This window comes from Lagopus leucura, unplaced genomic scaffold, assembly GCF_019238085.1.
Source record: "Lagopus leucura isolate 7727_CA_CO unplaced genomic scaffold, USGS_WTPT01 Super-Scaffold_100052, whole genome shotgun sequence".
NCBI lineage: Eukaryota > Metazoa > Chordata > Aves > Galliformes > Phasianidae > Lagopus > Lagopus leucura.
In genome coordinates, this window is record NW_024962298.1 from 747,228 (window position 1) to 765,876 (window position 18,649).

At 59.4% G+C, this 18,649-nt stretch overlaps 2 protein-coding genes across 11 annotated transcripts in view; one reads left to right on the forward strand and one right to left on the reverse strand.

Moving 5' to 3' along the window:
* Nucleotides 1-9,203, forward strand: part of PARP6 (poly(ADP-ribose) polymerase family member 6) — a 10,037-nt gene extending 834 nt beyond the window's left edge. Inside the window, exons 2-24 of one of the 4 annotated variants that reach the window (XM_042885640.1) lie at nt 1,519-1,596; nt 1,688-1,782; nt 1,902-1,962; nt 2,052-2,142; nt 2,219-2,285; nt 2,662-2,811; nt 3,011-3,188; nt 3,378-3,431; nt 3,515-3,610; nt 3,684-3,776; nt 3,854-3,979; nt 4,059-4,124; nt 4,246-4,313; nt 5,192-5,240; nt 5,715-5,827; nt 5,917-5,989; nt 6,125-6,194; nt 6,654-6,733; nt 6,803-6,866; nt 6,942-7,026; nt 7,094-7,876; nt 8,003-8,219; nt 8,823-9,203. In XM_042885640.1, coding sequence (XP_042741574.1) covers nt 1,519-1,596; nt 1,688-1,782; nt 1,902-1,962; nt 2,052-2,142; nt 2,219-2,285; nt 2,662-2,811; nt 3,011-3,188; nt 3,378-3,431; nt 3,515-3,610; nt 3,684-3,776; nt 3,854-3,979; nt 4,059-4,124; nt 4,246-4,313; nt 5,192-5,240; nt 5,715-5,827; nt 5,917-5,989; nt 6,125-6,194; nt 6,654-6,733; nt 6,803-6,866; nt 6,942-7,026; nt 7,094-7,196 — 1,860 coding nt within the window. In that variant the 3' untranslated portion in view covers nt 7,197-7,876; nt 8,003-8,219; nt 8,823-9,203. Of the gene's footprint in view, nt 1-1,518; nt 1,597-1,687; nt 1,783-1,901; nt 1,963-2,051; nt 2,143-2,218; nt 2,286-2,661; nt 2,812-3,010; nt 3,189-3,377; nt 3,432-3,514; nt 3,611-3,683; nt 3,777-3,853; nt 3,980-4,058; nt 4,125-4,245; nt 4,314-5,191; nt 5,241-5,714; nt 5,828-5,916; nt 5,990-6,124; nt 6,195-6,653; nt 6,734-6,802; nt 6,867-6,941; nt 7,027-7,093; nt 8,220-8,822 lie in introns of those variants that run through there. The other 3 variants (XM_042885639.1, XM_042885641.1, XM_042885642.1) reach the window with 3 other exon arrangements.
* CELF6 (CUGBP Elav-like family member 6) lies at nt 8,469-18,643 on the reverse strand. 7 transcript variants are annotated; one of them, XM_042885653.1, is made up of 13 exons: nt 18,487-18,643; nt 16,486-16,568; nt 13,650-13,698; nt 12,553-12,681; nt 12,394-12,473; nt 11,854-11,997; nt 11,577-11,721; nt 11,346-11,495; nt 11,183-11,245; nt 10,450-10,530; nt 10,218-10,361; nt 9,477-9,631; nt 8,469-9,337 (listed from the first exon to the last, which is right to left on the reverse strand). In XM_042885653.1, the coding sequence occupies exons 1-12, from the start codon at nt 18,629-18,631 to the stop codon at nt 9,504-9,506; spliced, it is 1,341 nt and encodes a 446-aa protein (XP_042741587.1). In that variant the 5' UTR covers nt 18,632-18,643; the 3' UTR covers nt 8,469-9,337; nt 9,477-9,503. The 7 variants fall into 7 exon arrangements, with proteins under 7 accessions (XP_042741587.1, XP_042741582.1, XP_042741581.1 ...); XM_042885648.1 differs by having other exon boundaries at nt 12,553-12,678; nt 18,487-18,634; XM_042885647.1 differs by having other exon boundaries at nt 10,450-10,527; nt 18,487-18,634.
* Between the last annotated feature and the right edge of the window lie 6 nt (nt 18,644-18,649).

An 18,649-nucleotide genomic window follows, 5' to 3' on the forward strand; every position in this document is an offset into this window, starting at 1 on the left:
ACCTTCACCCTAAACCTGCACCCCAAACCTGCACCTCTAAACCTTCATCCCAAACCTGCATCCCAAACCTGCACCTCTAAACCTTCACCCCAAACCTTCACCCCAAACCTGCACCCAAACCTGCACCCCCAAACCTGCATCCCTGAACCTGCAGCCTGCAAGTCTTCACCTCCAGAACCTGCATCCCTAATCCTGCACCCCAAAGCTACATCTCCCAATCTGCACCCCTACTCTGGCAACCTGGAAAACCTTCAGAACCTGCATTCCCAGTCCTGCACCCTTCACCTGCACCCCAAACCTTCCCCCCCTAATATACCTGCAAACCTGAATCCCAAACCTGCACCTCCAGAACTTGCACCCCTAAACCTGCACCTCCCAATATGCACCCCAAACCTTCTCCCCTAAACCTGCACTCCAGACCTGTTCCTCAGACCTCCATGCCTAAACTTCTTCCCCTAAACCCACATCACCCAATCTGCCCCCTCAACCTGTACCCCAAACCTGCACCTCCAGAACCTGCACCCAAACCTTTACCCCAAACCTGCACCACTCAGTTTGCACCCCTAGAATCTGCACCCCAAACCTGCACCCCAAACGTACACCTCCCAATTGCACCCCAAACCTGCACCTCTCAATCTACACCTCTAAACTTGCACCCCAAGTACCCATATCCCAACATCTTTACCCACAACCTGGACCCCAAATCTGTACCCCATATCTGCTCTGTCAGAACTTGAACCTCTCAATCTGCATCCCCAAAACCTAGTCCCCTCGATCTGCACCTCGATCTGCACCCCTAAACCTGCACCCTGCAAATCTGTAGCCCCATAACCTGTACCCCAAACTCGCATCTCAAGCCTGCATCCCAAAAACCTGTACCCAAAAATCTAACCCCTAACCCAAACTTCTAAACACGCGCCCCCTAATCCACACCCTGCACATCTATCCCTCAGAAAGTGCCCCTTAAACATGCACATCTAAACCCACACCCCAAATCTGCACCCCCAAACCTTCCTCCTTTCTGTACCCTTAAATTGCATCCCACCAATCTCCTACCTCAAACCTGCAGTTCTCAATCTGCCCTCCTTCCTGCACCCCAAAACCTTCACTCCCAATTCTACCCTAGACTTGCCCCCAGAATCCTGCAGGCCCAAATCTGTCCTGCAAATTTGCTCTCCCCTCATAGACCTACACTCCTCACTCTGCACTCCCAACTTGCTACCTCCCACCCTGCACTGCCAAATGTACGCCCACAGGTCTGCCCCCAAACCTGTACTTTCAAATCTATCCCACAAACCCACAACCCCCAAAGCAGTCTCAGTGCATCCCTTCATTTTGTGCCCTGCAAACCAGCACCTCAAACCCAACCCCCCAAAACCTGATCCCCATCCTTTTCCCCTTGCAGTCTCCCTTTCCAACTTCTCAGTCTGCCCCCAGTCCACCCCAGCAAATTCCCCCACAACACTCTTCCCCAAATTCTCCCCGCTGACCCTCAGCCCCCCATCCCTCTTCCCACAGGACCTCAAGGGCCAGTACTGGACGGACGATGACTCCGATGGGGACAATGAGTCCGAGGAGTTCCTCTATGGGGTACAGGTAAAGCCACTGGGGGAGTAGGTGCCACGGGGGGGATCCTGGCCCCCTCTGTGGGGCTGTGGAGACTCTGGCTGTGACGGCGCTGTTGCAGGGAACCTGTGCCGCCGACCTGTACCGACACCCACAGCTGGACGCCGACATCGAGGCTGTGAAGGAGATCTACAGCGAGAATGCTGTGTCCGTCAGGTGGGTGTGCCTGTGCTGTGACTTGCCGGGACACCTGGCTGTGACAGTGCCTTGTCACCCCGTGGTGGCACCCCCAGGACCCAGACTCACACCCGCCGCCGTGCCACGTGTCGTTGCAGGGAGTATGGGACCATCGACGACGTGGACATCGACCTCCATGTGAACATCAGCTTCCTCGATGTGAGTCCCCGTGGCGCAGGGGGGATCCGGTGGGGGGGCTCTCGGGTCCCCACATCCTACTTGATGTCTCCGTGGCTGTCTCTCGGCAGGAGGAGGTGGCAACAGCCTGGAAGGTGCTTCGGACTGAGCCCATCGTCCTGCGCCTGCGCTTCTCCCTCTCCCAGTACCTCGATGGCCCCGGTGAGTGGGGACGGGCGGTCAGGGGATGCCTGCATGGCTGTGAGCGCTGTGCTGACCAGCAGCTCTGTGCCCACAGAACCGTCCATCGAGGTCTTCCAGCCATCCAACAAGGAGGGCTTCGGGCTGGGGCTGCAGCTGAAGAAGTAAGAACTAAAATGAGGGGTGGCGGGGAGGGGCAGGTCACTTTTCATAGAATCATAGAATCATTTGATTTGGAAGAGGCCCTTAAAGGCCATCAGTCCAACCCCCCTGCAATGAACAGGGACACCTGCATCTCCATTAGGGGCTCAGAGCCCCCACCAGCCTGACCGTAGCTGTTTCCGGTGACAGGGCATCCACTGCCTCTCAGGGCAAACTTCATCTCCGGATCACCCAGGTCCCACATGTCCCTGTCACACCATGTCCTCTTGCTGGCCCTACAGCTCCAGGACAGGCTGGTCACTGGGTTTCCAAGGGGTGGAGCAGGAGATGTGCTCAGCTGAAGCACCCACCTGGGCACCCATGTCACCTCTCTGCCAGGATCCTGGGCATGTTCACATCGCAGCAATGGAAGCATCTCAGCAACGACTTCCTGAAGACCCAGCAGGAGAAGCGGCACAGCTGGTTCAAAACGAGCGGCACCATCAAGAAGTTCCGAGCCGGCCTCAGCATCTTCTCCCCCATCCCCAAGTAAGGTTCCAGTGACGTCCCCACCTTCCCCAGTGCCTTGTTTCCCCCATTTGCTGAGGAGAACAGGAGCTTCCAAAAACCCCAAAAGCAGGAAGGTGAAAATTCAGTGCTGGATGTATAGGAACAGAGGAGCTGGGCGGGAAATGGCCCTCTAGGGAGGGTGATGGTAACAAGTGTCTCTTCGATCCCATGCCCGCAGGTCTCCCAGCTTCCCTGTCATCCCGGACTCAGTGTTGAAGGGCAAGCTGGGTGCTCCCGAAGTGCGCGTCAACCGCCTGATGAACCGCTCCGTCTCCTGCACGGTGAAGAACCCTAAGGGAGAGGTGTTTGGCTACAACCCCAGCACCCAGGCAGGTGTTGCTCCCTTCAACATCCTGGTGGGTGTCAACACCGGCTCGGGGCTCTCTTTGCTCTCCCTCCCCTTCCCACGTGGCGTCAGGGGTGCATGTCCCCACTGTCCCTGCGGGATGGCCTTAGGGCCCCCAGGGCTTTCGGGAGATCCTGATGCTGTGTGAGGGGTGTGGGAAAGGGGTAATGCATCTGGCGCCGCTCTGGCTCCATCGCAGGTCGGTGGCCACTGTAAGAACGTCCCCACGCTGGAGTATGGCTTCCTCGTCCAGGTGAGCACCCCACGGCACTGTCCCCGCAGTCCCTTTATCAATCTCGGGGCCACCGTGGGGCTGACCCTGCGCCTTATCCACAGATCATGAAGTATGCAGAGCAGCGCATCCCAACGCTCAACGAATACTGCGTGGTGTGTGACGAGCAGCACGTCTTCCAGAACGGCTCCATGCTCAAGGTGCTGCAGTGCTGGGGGACAGAGGTTTGTGTCACCCTGTGTCACTGTCACTGAGTGCCTGTCCCCTCTGCAGCCAGCTGTGTGCACCCGGGAGCTGTGCGTCTTCTCCTTCTACACCCTGGGTGTGATGTCCGGTGCAGCAGAAGAGGTGGCCACAGGCGCTGAGGTACACGGGGAGTGACATAAGTGGGTGACACGAGGGTGGAATCTCTGAGGTGACCCCGTGTCCATCTTGGTGGCCAGGTGGTGGACCTGCTGGTGGCCATGTGCCGCGCTGCACTGGAGTCCCCCCGCAAAAGCATCATCTTCGAGCCTTATCCCTCCGTGGTGGACCCCAACGACCCCAAAACACTTGCCTTCAACCCCAAGGTAAGCAGCAGGGTGGTGTGCCCCAGCACTGCGCACTGACACCCTTCTGACGGCCACCCCACTGCTGCCCCACATGCAGAAGAAGAACTACGAGCGGCTGCAGAAGGCGCTGGATAGCGTGATGTCCATCCGGGAGATGACCCAGGTATGTGGCAAGCCCTAGCTCTGCATCCTGGCACCATTTTGGATGTCTGCATGGGATTTTGATGCCTGTCTCCGTAGTGGGTTGGTGACAGGGTTTTTCATGGTGCTTGTGCCTCTGCCAGGGCTCCTATCTGGAGATCAAGAAGCAGATGGACAAACTGGACCCGCTGGCACATCCCCTTCTGCAGTGGTAAGACTGAGGGGTGCTAAAGAGATGGGATGGGGTGGGGTGGGATGGGATGGAATGGGGTGGGGTGGGATGGGATGGGATGGGATGGGATGGATGGGATGGGATGGGATGGGATGGGATGGGATGGGATGGGATGGGATGGGATGGGATGGGGTGGGGTGGGATGCGATGGAGTGAAATGTGGTGGAGTGAAATGTGGTGGAGTGGAGTGGGATGGGATACAACAGAATCAAAGAATCATTAAGGTTGGAAAAGTTCACTAAGATCGTCTAGTCCAATCATCAACCCATCCCCACCATGCCCGCTGACCATGTCCCTCAGTGCCATAAGTCCAGAGTTCTTGAACACCTCCAGGGTTGGTGACTCCACCACCTTCCTGGGCTGCCTGTTTCAGTGCCTGACCACTTTCTGAGAAGAATTTTTTCCTAATATCCAAACTGAACCTCTCCTGGCACAACTTGAGGCCATTTCCTCTCGTTCTATTGCTGGTACCTGGGAGCAGAGACCGACCCCCACTTTGCCACAGCCTCCTGTGAGGGAATTGTAGGGAACAATAAGGTCTGCCCTGAGCCTCTCCTCTTCTTCAGGCTGATCCCTCCCAGCTCCCTCAGCTGCTCCCCATAACACTTGCACTCCAGACCCCTCACAGCTCCGTTGGCCTTCTCTGAACATGCAGGGCCTTAATGTCTTTCTAACAGTGAGGTGTCCAGAAATGAACACAGTAGTGTGAGGATGGATTGCGCTGTGATGCAATGGGATGAGATGCAGTGGGATGGGATGTGATATGATGGGATGGTATGGAGTCAAAAGTGTTTAGGGACTAGTGGGACTCAGGTGGGACTGCTCTATCTCATCTTCCTTCTATCCTGCTCCCACAGGATCATCTCCAGCAACAGATCCCACATTGTCAAGCTGCCCCTCAGCAGGGTAAGTGGCATGGCCAGAGCTGTGTGGGTGTGAGCTGTGCAACGTAAGATGTGGGGTGTAAGGTACAGGGGGTGGGATGTGCAGTATGGGTGTAGCTACAGGTTGTGCAGCCACCGTGTGAGATGGAGGATGCAGGATGTGGGATGGAGGATGTGGATGGAATATGGGAAGCTGGAGGAGGGATGTAAATGTACGGGTATGGCATGGAGGTCTGAGGGCATGGGATGCGGGTTGTGGGATAAGGGATGAAGGACATGGGGTGTGCACTGTGGGATGCAGTATTGGGACACAAAACAGGATGCTGCAGAAAGCAGTGGGTGAGCTCCTAGAAATCCTGGCCCTCCTGCCATGGCCAAGCATCTGAAAAGCGCTGAGGTGGGAGCAGGGCTGGGGGCTGCCGTGCATGATCTGCGTCCGTCTGTCTCTCCTCTCTCCTTGTTGGCGCTGCCTTTGCTCTGCCCTTTCCACTGGTAGCAGCTGAAGTTCATGCACACCTCGCACCAGTTCCTCCTGCTGAGCAGCCCCCCAGCCAAGGAGGCCCGGTTCCGCACCGCCAAGAAGCTCTACGGCAGCACTTTCGCTTTCCAGTGAGCAGCTGCGGGGCGGTGGGGGTCTGTGGGATCCCTATGGGGCGCTGCAGGGCCGGGTGCCGTGGGGCTGACGCCGGCTCTTGCAGTGGCTCTCACATTGAGAACTGGCACTCCATCCTGCGCAACGGGCTGGTCAACGCGTCCTACACCAAGCTGCAGGTACCGCTCGCCGATGCCGGTTCCGGATCCGGGCAGGTGGGGAGGGATATGGGCAGCCCCAGGGGTGCTGTGGCCGTGCCTCGTGCCCACGCTGCCGCGGGTGCCGCGTTGCTCACCCCGGTGTTTTCCTGCAAGCTGCATGGAGCAGCCTATGGCAAGGGCATCTATCTGAGCCCCATCTCCAGTATTTCCTTTGGATACTCAGGTAAGAGGCTGCCCGCTCCGCTGGTCCCACCTGTGCTCCCATCCCGCTCCCTGCATGGCACGGAGGAGCCGCGTGGCATCGGGATACTGAAGTGTCCCAGCCACATCCTGCATCCTTCTCCCGCACCGTCCTCTCCCCAGCAAATCGGGGCATTCTGACGCACCCGCTCGGTTATTAAGGGAAAAAGAACAGAGAATGGGCATTTCCTAGGCTGAAAAATTGACTTTAAGGTGACACGACAGCTGCTTCTTCCTTGTGCCGAATCCAAAAGGCACTGCCCCCACTGTGGGGGTTTGGGTTTGCCTGCAGGATGGAGCTCCTGGTGTGGCCATCCCAGGGGTGTCTGTGACACATGTCCTCACCACCGTCACCCTGCGTCACCCTGGGGTGCTGCTGCCCGGTGGCGGCCGTGTCCCCAGCCCACGGTGCCAGGAATGACCGCTGTGTCATTGTCTGCAGGGATGGGGAAAGGGCAGCACCGGATGCCTTCAAAGGACGAGCTGGTGCAGAGGTACAACCGGATGAACACCATCCCCCAGGTGACGTGGCGGGGACACGGGGCTGGGGCTGGGAGCGGGCAGGGGTGACACCAGTTGCTCTCCCTACAGACCCGCTCCATCCAGTCCCGCTTCCTCCAGAGCCGTAACCTGAACTGCATTGCGCTTTGCGAAGGTGCGGGGCCGTAGGGGCGATGGGGTTGGGTGTGCTGGTGTGACAGCCCCCACATGGCGCCCCTTCCCTCCACAGTCATCACCTCCAAGGACCTGCAGAAGCACGGCAACATCTGGGTCTGCCCCGTCTCGGACCACGTCTGCACCCGCTTCTTCTTTGTGTGAGTGCCAACCCCATCTCTGCGCTCACGGTCGCCCCGTGGGCACGGCTAACGCTTTTCCCTCCAGGTACGAAGACGGCCAAGTGGGAGACGCCAATATCAATACTCAGGACCCCAAAATCCAGAAGGAGATCATGCGTGTGATCGGGACTCAGGTGTACACAAACTGAACAGCGGGGACCCTGCTGCGGGGTGCTGAGCGACGGCCCTGGTCAGGGATGGGCGCGTGGGGTTGGCAGTGGGCGCTGGTGTGTGGGGATGCCGGAGGGTTGCAGTGGGACCACGGCTCCCCCCTGCACATAGGCGAGCAGTGGGGAGCGGGCTGCCAGTTCCCTTGTCCCCTACACCCCATCCCCGACCCCGTGCTGGTGGCCGTCCCTCCTCGCGTTTGTGGCGATGGCGTTTTTATTGATGAGAAACCGAAGCAAAGAAAACCCCAAAGGAATAGATACAAACAAACAAAAACAAAAAAAAAGAGGAAAGCGAGCTGTTGTGGTGGCGTGAAGTTCTTTGAGCACATCGCTGGGCTGAGGGCGCAGGGAAGGGGACACGGGGAGAGGATGTGAAGGCAGAGGGATGGGGACATAAGGATGGGATGGAGCTGCAAGGAGCGGTAGGCACGCGGGAAAGGATGGGCTGTTGAGAGATGCGGTGTGGCTGCTCCAAAGGGATCAGCGTGGTTGTGCCACGTGCTGCGGAGCAAGGGTTGCATCACAGAGAGCATCTGCTATCTGCTGTGCTCTGGGGACACCGGAGGGACGCCGTGGGGACAGGAGCAGAGACACACCAAGCAAGAGCTGCACTGGACTGTGCTTTATTTCAGCCGACACAGACACCAACAATGACAGAGGTACAGACGTCAGCCCGCACAGCCGATTCCCACTGTGTGCAAACCCCGAAGAAAGCCCCTAGATGGGGAGCTCGGCAGGGTGGAACAGAGGCAGCTTCACACTGAGATTAACCCAAACTAAATCAGCCCGACAGCCCGTGCCTTGCCTGCTCCCGCTGCTCGGCCCCGGGGACAAATTCCTTTGGGAAATGGCGATTCCCGGGAAAAACACAAAGCAAAATCCCCAAAGGAGCAGCTGTGTGCGCAGGTCGGGTCCGCGTGAGTCCGCAGCATCTCCTCCTCCAAACACACGGCTGGTGTCGGCCCGGCTCACAGCAGCCATTGCTCCAAAGAACAAACCAAGGTGACGATTTTGACAAAATAATTTTATTTCACTTTGCTTTGTTTCTGCCGAAACCTCACATTTTTTTATTTAATCGTTTTTGGCTGAAAAACAAAACAAAACAAAACAAAAAAAAGAATTCACAAAAGAGCCAAAGAAGCAAATCGCTTCGCCGTCTCCCGCAGGCGACCAAGGGCTCTTTTGGCCACGTTCACCCCCCAAAATCCCCTCTGCGTCCCCCCCGGCGCTTGGCCACAAACTGCCCCCCACACCGAGCCCTTGAGCCGTGCTCCTCCCGGCGCCGCTCGCAGCTCATGCGCCCGAGGCGTTTCATACATTTTTTTTCTTCCTGTTTTTTAAGTTTGTGTGTGTGTGTGTGTGTTTTAAATTAATTTATTTATATATATATTTAAAAAAGCAATAGTCCTTTGGTCCCTAAACTCTAAGGAATGATATGACTCTGAAACAAGTAATCCTATGTCCCTGTGCCAGTGACAAGCAGGGGGAAGCGCGTGTCCCGCTGCCCTGCTCCATGGGATATATATATATATATACTTATTTATATATATCTTCTATAAGTCCAACATCCTCTTATCCTTTTTCTTCCCTCTTTTTCCCAGCCAGACGTGGAAAAAAACCACCAAGATTTCCCTTTCCAAACAAGCATCCTCCAGGTGAATCGCCCGAGGCCGGTCTCGTCCCGCTGGCTTTGGTTTATAATCCATCCGGAGCCTCTTTTCCTCATTCCTCTTGGGAAATTTGTAGCAGCAAATGAGTGCTTATAAAAGGTAGCTCACATCCCGGCTGCCCGGGCCTCAGTCCTCTCCCGGCAGCAAATCTCAGCCCCAACGCCGCGTCGCTCTCCTCCTTCCTGCCTTCCTCACTCTCTCGTTCCCGTTAAGAAACAAACAAGACCGGTTGGAAAAAATAATCAAAAAAGAAATAGAAAAGCTACGACCAGAATGGCTCTCTTCTTCGCTTTTTTTTTTTTTTTTTTTTTTTTTTTTTTTCTTCTCTCCATCAACTCTTCCTCTTCTCCTTCCTCCTCCTCCGGGATATGTTGCAAAGAAAGAGAGTTACGGGTTTGGATACTGCACTTGGGGAAGGGGGAAGTCGGCAGACACCGCGGGACGCCCGACCTGCAAGACAGCAAATGCGCCGTGAGCGATCCAGGCAACTGCTGACCCACGAGATCCCACATCAGCGTGGTTTTAACCAAAACAGCCGCTCTTTATCCCAAGATAAACAGGCCTGTGACGCTGCCAGGTGCCTTCGTACCTCTCTGCGGGGCCAGGGTGCCAGGGGTCAGTAGGGTCTGTTGGCATCTTTCGGCCGCTTTAGCTGGACTTTTAGCCTCTTCATGCCGATCTGGAAGCCGTTCATGGCCTGAATGGCTGCCTGAGCGCTGGTCGGATTGTCAAAACTGACAAAACCTGGGGGTGAGGAACAGGGTGACACAGGGTTTGTCGCTGTCAATGCCACACTGAGCTGCTTGACTTCAACAGGGTCATGGCATAACTTCACCACGGGCCCCACGTTCCCCACAGGTGCTCACTCAGCCCAGGAACGGCCTCTGGAACGTGGGGCTGCATGGCACTGGGTGACGGCACCTTCAGGAACACGAGGTTTGTGGGGACACTGAGGTGATGGGGACCGTGGGGACTCTGGGGTGAGAGGATCTAGAGGGACACTGGGGTGATGGGATTGGTGGGGACCCTGCAGTGATAAGGCCCACATGCAGTCCGCAGGGAAACTGAGGTGACTGAACTCCCAGAGACACAAGGTCTGTGGGGATGTCAAGGTGAGCAGGTCTGTGGGGACGGTGAGGTGACAGTGGGGACACCAAAGGACATGGGTTTGCAGGGACACTGGAGGATGTGATCTGTGGCCACCGAGGCGATGCGTCAACAGCACAAGGAGTGTGGCAGCAGGAGGGTACATCCTTCTGTCCCCACACGGTGTGGTCCTTCAGCCCCACAGTGACAGCCACCACTGGGCTTTGCTCACACAACGACTTACCAAAGCACTTGCTCTGGTTGGTGGCACGATCCACAAAAACTTTGGCAGAGATGACATTGCCAAAAGGCAAGAACATCTGTGTGAGCTCCGCATCCCCGAACTCCTGGGGCAGGTGATAAATAAACAGGTTACAGCCCTCGGGACCTGGGTGACACACAAAGGACAGGGCCACACATCAGCTGCCAGGCGGGGGGCCACCAGCAGCACGCGGAGTGCGGGATGCCCCCCTTACCTTCTCGCTGCTGCTGCGGGATGATGGGCGCTTGCTGGGGGAAGGCTTGGCTGATGGGTGCGTAGGCAGTGGGATATGCTGCTGGAACAGAGAATGTGGCACTGAAACCCCGACGCAGGATGGGGACTGGCCCCCACAGGGACGTCTCCTGCTGCTACGCATCCCCAGAATGCTGGGTTTGGTGGCACAGAGGTTCAAGCACCCATGGGCACCGCTCTGGTAGCTGCTTTCCAAAGCCTCGACTCTCCCAACCACCTTCTATCAGGAAGCAGAGGGTTGGCACAGTGGGATGGTGCAATTGGGGTTTAAAACTTTTTGAGGTGTTTGCTCCCATGGTGATGGACATGGGAATGGCTCTCCCAAGGGAGATGCTGTGGGCACCAGGAATGTGCCATTACTGAGAAAGAAAGCAGCACATTCACTTGATTTTTATCAATGACCAGGGGTCAAGAACTTGGTTTTCCGGTGAAAATTTGGAAACAATCACCAGTGCTCCTAATTAACCTTCCTCCAGTCTGTCTCCAAAATCTGCCAGAGCACCAGCATGAGGGCAATAGGAACGCAGTGGATGGGATTAGGGGACTATGCTCTGAATCTGAATCGCCCCCATCACTGCCCCGCAGCTCCCACACCTCACACTTGCATCAAACACAGTAACGTGAGCCCAGTTCACTCCCAACCCGCAAAGAGCAGAGAGGGGAGAGATGAAGAAGTGCAAAGCCCAGTGTGAGACCTGCATAGTGCTGCATGCCCGCGTAGGCTTGCTGGAGGGGATCTGCCACTGTGGGGCTTTGAGCTAGGAAGAAAAAAGGGAGAAGGAAGAGAGTAAGCAAAGGGAAAGCAAGGACGGCTCCCGGCACTTGCTGAGAACGTGCCTGAGCCCCGCGGGGCGCTACCTGGGTAGGGGTGGATGCCGTTGGTGTAGATGGTCTCGGAGGCGGGCTGCCCGTTGGTCTGCGGCGGCAGCGGGCTGAAGCCATTCACGCCAATAGGTGTGGCGATGCTGGGCACGGGCGCCGTGCTGATGCCGGGCGGGGTGCTGGTACCTGTGAGAGGACGGAGGGCGGCTCAGCGCCGCTGCGGCCCCACGGCCACCGAGGGGGCGGCTGGAGGGAGGGTGGTCCTACCTGAAGAGGGGGTGAGGGGGGCAGCCACCAGCCCGCTGACGTTGAAGGCGGCCATCTGCTGCATCTGGGCGGCGGCGATGGCGGCCATGGGGTTCAGGCAGGTCCCCTGCGCCGCTGCCATCAGGGCCGCCTGCTGCTGCATGATCTAACAGGGGACAGCCGAGGAGAGAGGGAAAAGCGAGTGAGGCACAGAGGAAAAAAGGAGCGAGAAGGGTAGATCAGCACGTTCTGGCGAATTCCCCCCAAAAATCAGGTTCTGTCCCACGAGGCCCCGTACCGCCTGTGTGTAGGCCCCGTAGGCGCCGAACTGGATGGTCATAGGGTTGAAGATGCCCAGCTGCCCCGCCATCTGGTGCATCCGCCGCAGGGTCCTCTCCTTGTCCGTGTCCGCAAATTTCACCACCAGGCTGGATGAGGCGCCCTGCGGCACAGCAAGGCAGGGCTGAGCGGGGCCACGACCACATCCCCACCACATCACCCACGGCAACCCCAGCACAGGGACACCCCGCAGCCGCAGCACCCTGGGGATGCCGCCTGGGCTGGCCGCAGCACACAGCAATCAATGCGGGGTTTAATTACAGCCCTATTCCCTCCCGGCAGCTGCTCCCTGACCGCTGTTTCCTTTCCCCCTCATCTGCGGTGTTGACCTTCGTTGTTAATTAAACCACACCTTTCTCCCACAGCCCCGCATGCCCACCCCTGGCATGCGGCAGGGATGAACCCTAGGCGATCCCAGCAACACACCGGGATTGTGATCCAATTAGACTGATCAAATTAGCCGGTGATTGGATTAGGGGACAGCGCGGCCAGCGCTTACCGGCATGGTCTGGCTGCCGTGCAGGCTGCTGATGGCGGCTTGTGCCTCGGCATGGCTGCTGTACTTCACAAAGGCACAACCTGCAGGCAGAGGGACAGGGACAGTGACAAGAGGTGTTCGGGCAACGCCTCGCTGCCAGGCTCTGCTCCGTGCTCCCACCTTTGCTGGCCCCATCGGGCCCACGCAGGATGGTGCACTCCTCAATCTGTCCGAAGGGCTCGAAGAGGCGCCGGACATCATCCTCGCTCTGCTGCTTCCCCAGCATGCCCACAAAGAGCTTCCTGTCTTCTGGAGGCAAAGCAGAGCTGTCGGCGGGGGGAGCTGCGCGGCGCCCATCCCCTTCCCGTCCCCAGTATGCAGATGGCTCACGGAGGGAACAGCAGCACCGCAAAACCCAGTGGTGAGGATGCACAGCACCCTACAATGTGTGTGCATGGGGAAACCTCTCCTGCTGGGGGTGAGGCAGAGCTGGGGCTGTTCCTGGAGACCACAATGCCGTCCTGTACCACGGGTATGCGGCCAGGAAACAAAAGGAGCCCCAAAACACCAGCAGTGGTGTCTGTGTGACAGACCATCGGAACAGCCCGCGGTCCGTGGCCATGCCCGAGGGACATCAATAAGCAGAAAACGAGGGAAGGGAGAGTAAATAATGAGGAGTTCGTGATTACTGCCAGCATCTGCCTCGCGCGGTCACGCGCTCCCACCATGCGCTAATGGCATCTGACAAAGAAAATAAGGTGCCCTGTCGGAGCGTTGCCGGGGAAATGCAGAAATAACGGCGGGAGGCGACAACAGCGCGGCCGTCAGCACACAGGGAATCAGCGCCGGGATTGGGGCTACACACTGCTGGTTACACATCAGCCAGCATCTGCCGAGGGGCCCTGCAGCTCCTGGGCAAGGGGCCGGAGCTCCTATCAACCTGCAACCTGTCCTCAGCTAGACACTGAGTGGGTAATTTACTGCAGGTCCTTCCAAGGCTCACCCAGACTGTGCTCAGGACCAGGTGCTGAGCGCACGCACGGCCGCACTGCACACAGGGATGGGCACAGCCGGCCATCAGCCAGCACCCGTGGTCACAGTGCAATCACAGACCACTGCTGCGGTCCCCCAGGGCCATTTCCAGCCTCCGGGTTCCATCGGTGTGATGAGAGGATGCCAGGTCTCAGCCCTCTCCCCGAGCTACAGGCTGTGGCTCAGCACACCCCTGGGTGCCGCCACCCCATCGCCCCCAGGTGCCTTGGGGTGGCTGTTCCTACCTCCTCGTCCCTCGCTGTCCGCCGGCTTCACCTGGATGGGGCGGTTCATCTGCAACACACAACCGGCAGCGGGCGGTCAGCACAGCGTCACATCCTGACGGATGCTGTACACGGGGCAGGGTGGGTTCTGGGGATGGTTTGCCCCCGGCCCCGCAGAGCTGGGTGTGCTTTGGGATGGTCAGATGTCCAGAGCCACCTGACACCGACACGTGGTGGCTCCCGTCACCCTGCAGCGGGGCCGTACGGGTGTGGGTGTGACACACGCCTGGCACGACGTTGTGCCCACACCTGTGGGTGTGACACGTGTGCCCTGGGACAGGGGGTCAGCACTTCCCCATGGCTGTGCCTCCCCACGCAGCCTGGGGCCACCCTTCCCCACTTCTCCCCCTCCTTTTTCCCCTTTTTCTTCTGAAAAAGTGCGACAATTATGGCCGTTTCCATGGCAACAAGCGTGCTTCCCCCGCGCTGATGTGCTTGATAGGGTCGTCACGGCAACAGCCGTCACGCGTGATGGGGCACACGCCTGCAGGGCTGGCACGCGTGCAAGGAGCATGCAAGCGGTGTGCGGGCGCTGCACCCCAAAATGCCACCGTGGGGCACCCCCAGAGCCGGGTGGGGGCAGCGCCAGCCCCGGGTGGCGATGAGGAGGAGGAGGAGGAAGGCTCAGGAAGAAGAGGAGGGCGGTTTCCATGGCAACCGCCTCGTCTCCAGGGAAACACGGGGAGGAGATGTCAGTGCGAGGCAAGGATGCTCTGGGGAGGGACCGGGCTGGGGGGGACCTCAGCCCTGTGGTGGCATCGAGGGACACAGGAATACTTGGGTCCCCACCGCAGCTGGCAGGGGCGAATTCCATTTTTGGGGGGATAAAGGCGCTGTCCCTCAGCCAACCCAGCAGCCACATTCACCATCACAACGGCCATTGCTGGAAGGCCATGGGCATCAGCCCACCTCCCCCACGCAGCAACCGCCCCGCTCAGGCAGCTCCAAAATGAGGTCTGGGCAGCGCTGCTTGCACACACACCCCCGTGCACAGCCCTCCCAGCACAGCACCCCCTGTGCACGCTCACACCCACACGCTGCCGTGTGTCCACGTGCCACGCACACGTGTGCACACGTTTGCACACCCCTGGGGCACAGCTGCACCCACACCGTTGGTGTGAACTGGGTGTGAACGTGCGCGGCACACGCTTTCACACTCACATGTACAGTTACACGGCTGCACACCCGGCACCACCAACAGATGCTTGCATGCTCAGCCATCCCAGAGGCAGAACCGTGCCCGGAGCAGCGCACAGCGTGCGTGCAGCACCTCTGCGTGCGCACCTCTCGCACTCCTCTTGCACACCCCTTGCACACACACACACACACAGGCTGGGCTGCGGCCCCCCCGCAGGACGGGACCCCCCCCGGCTCCACCCGCCGCCCACCCCCGCCCCCCGCGGTGCAGCCGCGCTCCGCACCCACCCGCACAGCCCAGCACCCGCAGGGATGCACCCGGCCGGGCGGGGCCGTGCCGGCAGACAAAGGCGGGGGCCCTACCTCGATGCAGAGCAGCTTGGAGCCCGCGGGCACCCACAGCACGGGCGGCCGCGGCCCCGGGGCTGGCACCTGCGGCAGCTGCATGGCTCGGCCCGGCTCGGCTCGCTTCGGGCCGGCCCGGCCCGGCTCCACCCAAAGCGGCCCGGCTCGGCTCGGCTCGGCTCGGCCCGGCTCGGCTCGGCTCGCGCAGCGGCGCGCGCGGGAGGCGGGGCGAGAGAGGGGCAGCCGCAGCCCCACCGAGCCGAGCCGAGCCGGGCCGGGCCGGGCCGATGGGCGGAGCTACGTGAGGCCACGCCCCCCTGCCAGGCCACGCCCCGCACCGCGCCAGGGGCGGGATCCGGCCCGGGGGGTGGCGAGCTGGGGGGTGTGCAAACAGCAGCACGGGTGTGCAAGCACAAGATGGGGGTGCAAGCACCAGCACGGCCGTGCAAGCACAAACCTGCAGACGCGTACCCTCTCGGTGTCACACCCATGAACAACAGTGTGAGCACAGCGTCACGGCACCAGCACCACACAGCGGTTGTTCACCGTGTGCACGCGTGTGCGAGGACACGCGGTGCACGCACTGCAAAGAGGCAGATGATGGGCACGCGTGGCACTGTGCGAACGGCCTCAGCCCCCCCGCAGGGCCGCCCTGGGGCTGTTCACTCTGGAGCCTACTGATGGCAGCCAGGCCGCGGGGGGGGCACATCCCTCCCAGCCGTAACAAAAGGCCTCTCCGCACGCCCAAGGTTGGTATTTATATTTACGGAGCCCGCGCTTTCCCCAGCCAAGCGGCGGCCCTATTGATTTTGATTTAGAAGAATAATTAAATATTTATTTTCACTTTGTTAAAGCTCGGGAGGTCAGAGCCCGCAGAAAGCACAGCGGCACGCAGGCGGGAGAAAAATCAATGCTTGGTTTGCGGCCGCTGGAGCAGCTCCTGTCCGTCACACTGGGCCTGCGCTGCACCCCTGGCATTGGTCACCCACCAACCCTGGGCCCTGGGGAGGGGAATTGCTTAAATGTGATGAGCCCATGTTTAATGAAGCCACGTTTGAGCACACGCTTGGGACTGACGGAGGTGGTGTCAGACTCGGTCTTGTGGCCATGCTAGTGTTGTCCCCAGGCGCTTGACTGAGCTTCCCAGACTCCTCACAGCAGTGACAAAATCACAGCTGAATCCTTGAGGCAAAGTGACACCTGTGCACATTGCCTTGGGCCCAGTGCAGCATCCCATGCCATCATGGGTGGCCAGGGGTAGGGCGATCTCGTGCCCCCAGCCCAAACCTCGCCCTGATTCCCTGCCGTCACTTACCCCTGGCAGCGTCTTCTGCTCGTGCAGAGCGCTCTGAGCCTTCAGGGCCGAGTCACGGGCGCAGTAGGTGAGAAAGGCACAGCCTGCAGAGATGGGGAGACAGCATTAGTGGCCGGGAGACACCCGCAGCAACCCAAATCCCACCAGCCAGAGGCTACTGTAGCACTGGGGTGCACCGGCACCTGACCACCCTAGCACCTGGCACCGCACCGCATCACCCATCCTGGGGCCACGTGTGCACAATAGAAACTGCTAGACCTCAGCTCAGCCCCAAAACGGAGTGGTAGATATGAATGCAAGAAAGGCAGGATGCAAGGAGGAGAAAAGCCAGAGCGTGCAGCCCCGAGCACAGCACCAGGGAGCCCTGCGGGAAGCCGCAGCCAGCGTTCTCCAGGAAGCGCATTTCCAAGCGTCGACGCCGCGCACCCCAGAGCTTCCTCCTTGCTGCGGATGGCGACGGCACTCCGGCTCCTCCAGCATCACGTCGCGGCACTTCGGGAGCAGGAGTGTGCCTGGGGTGAGGTTTTCCCACGCCAGCTCACACTGCCAAGCACTCAGACCCCACAGCTCGCGTTGGGGGACGGCCGGTCCCTGCCCTGGCCCCGTGCTGCCACGTCGCTCCCCATCCGAGGGCTCCTCGGATTTACCGAGGTCACATCCAAAAGCTTCAGAAAGTGATATTAAAACAGCAGCAAAACAGTTTCCCTTCAACAAAGTAAATATTTAATGAATAAAATTGACATTGATGCATTTTTAATATTGGCACAATTAAATCCGCCAGCTGATTAAGTATTAATAACTCTTAATAAGTACAATCAGCGTGCCTCGGAGGAGAGGGAGCGCAGCAGCGAAGCGGGGGGCGACGAGGATGGGGTCCTTCACCCCCCTTGGGGCAAATCTGCGCTGGTGGGAGCAAGGACAGAGCCCTCGGCTAAATCTGAGGTGGAGAGGGGAGGTTGATGCTGCGGCTCGCTTCAGCCCGAGCGCCGGGTCCTTCCCAGCAGCCTGCGTTTCCAGTGTTTACCATCTGTAATCAAGCTGGCTTCCTCCGCTCTGCTCGCCTTGCCTTTGATTTTCCTCCCTGCGGGCAATGATGGGGACAGTGCCCAGGAGAAGTTCGGAGGGCAGTGACGATGGCAGCAATTGTGCCCGGAGGCTCACCCTGAGCACGGATGGCATTTGAATTAGAGCAGCATCCGCAGTCACGTCGTGTTCCCGGGCCATGGTGGCCAAAGCTGATGCTGGATGAAGAGCTGAGGGGCAGCACGATGCAAAGCCCCTGGCCTGGGGCACAAACACGGCTTCAGAGGCATTTTAGAGGCCACGGTGCCAGGAACAAGGGAGTCTGGTGGTCACCCCACCTCATCGGCACATTGACATCCACCGGTGATGAGTTCCAGCTTCCAAAATATTCCCAACGAGGCAGGCGCTGCCCACGGCCTGGGGACACGCTGACAGCTTGCAGAGGAGCACAGGGCCCTGTCCAGGTGGCAGCCGGAGCTCCACGGTCCCACGCTGGTGCTGCAGATCCAGGCGGTGCTCCCAGCTGTGGGGGGGCTCTGGCCCAGGGTGCTCCTATAGCAGCTCCCAGCCCCCAGTGAGCGTCCCCATCCCGGGGATTCGTTCCTCTGCTTCAGATGGGCGCCTCCAGCTCATGGTGCCCCACCTCAGGGGTAAATAACCCAACACAGGGGTACGCCTCCACCTCACGGCTCCTTCACTTCAGCGGTGCCTTCCCCACAGAGGTGCCTCTGTCTCATACCTAGGGTGGTACGCAGGGGCAGCTCCACCTCAGGGGTAACGTCACCTCACGGTGCCTACACTTCAGGGCATCTCCACCTCGTAGTGCCCACCTCAGGGCCGTACCCACCTGATATCGCCCACCCCAGGGCCGAACCCACCTGGCAGCGCCCACCTCAGGGGCATCTTCCCCTCACGCTGCCCACCCCGGGGACACCTCCTCCCCACGGTGCCCAGCCCGGCCCCGGCTCCCCGCCGTACCTTTGTGCATGCCGGTGAAGCGGTCCTTCAGCACGGTGAGCTCGTAGATGCGGCCGAACTCCTCGAAGAGCGGCTTGAGGTCGCTCTCCTCCAGGTTGCGCGGGATCTGCCCCACGAAGAGCTTGATGGCGTCGTGGTCCTTCATGGCGATGGCGCCGGGCGG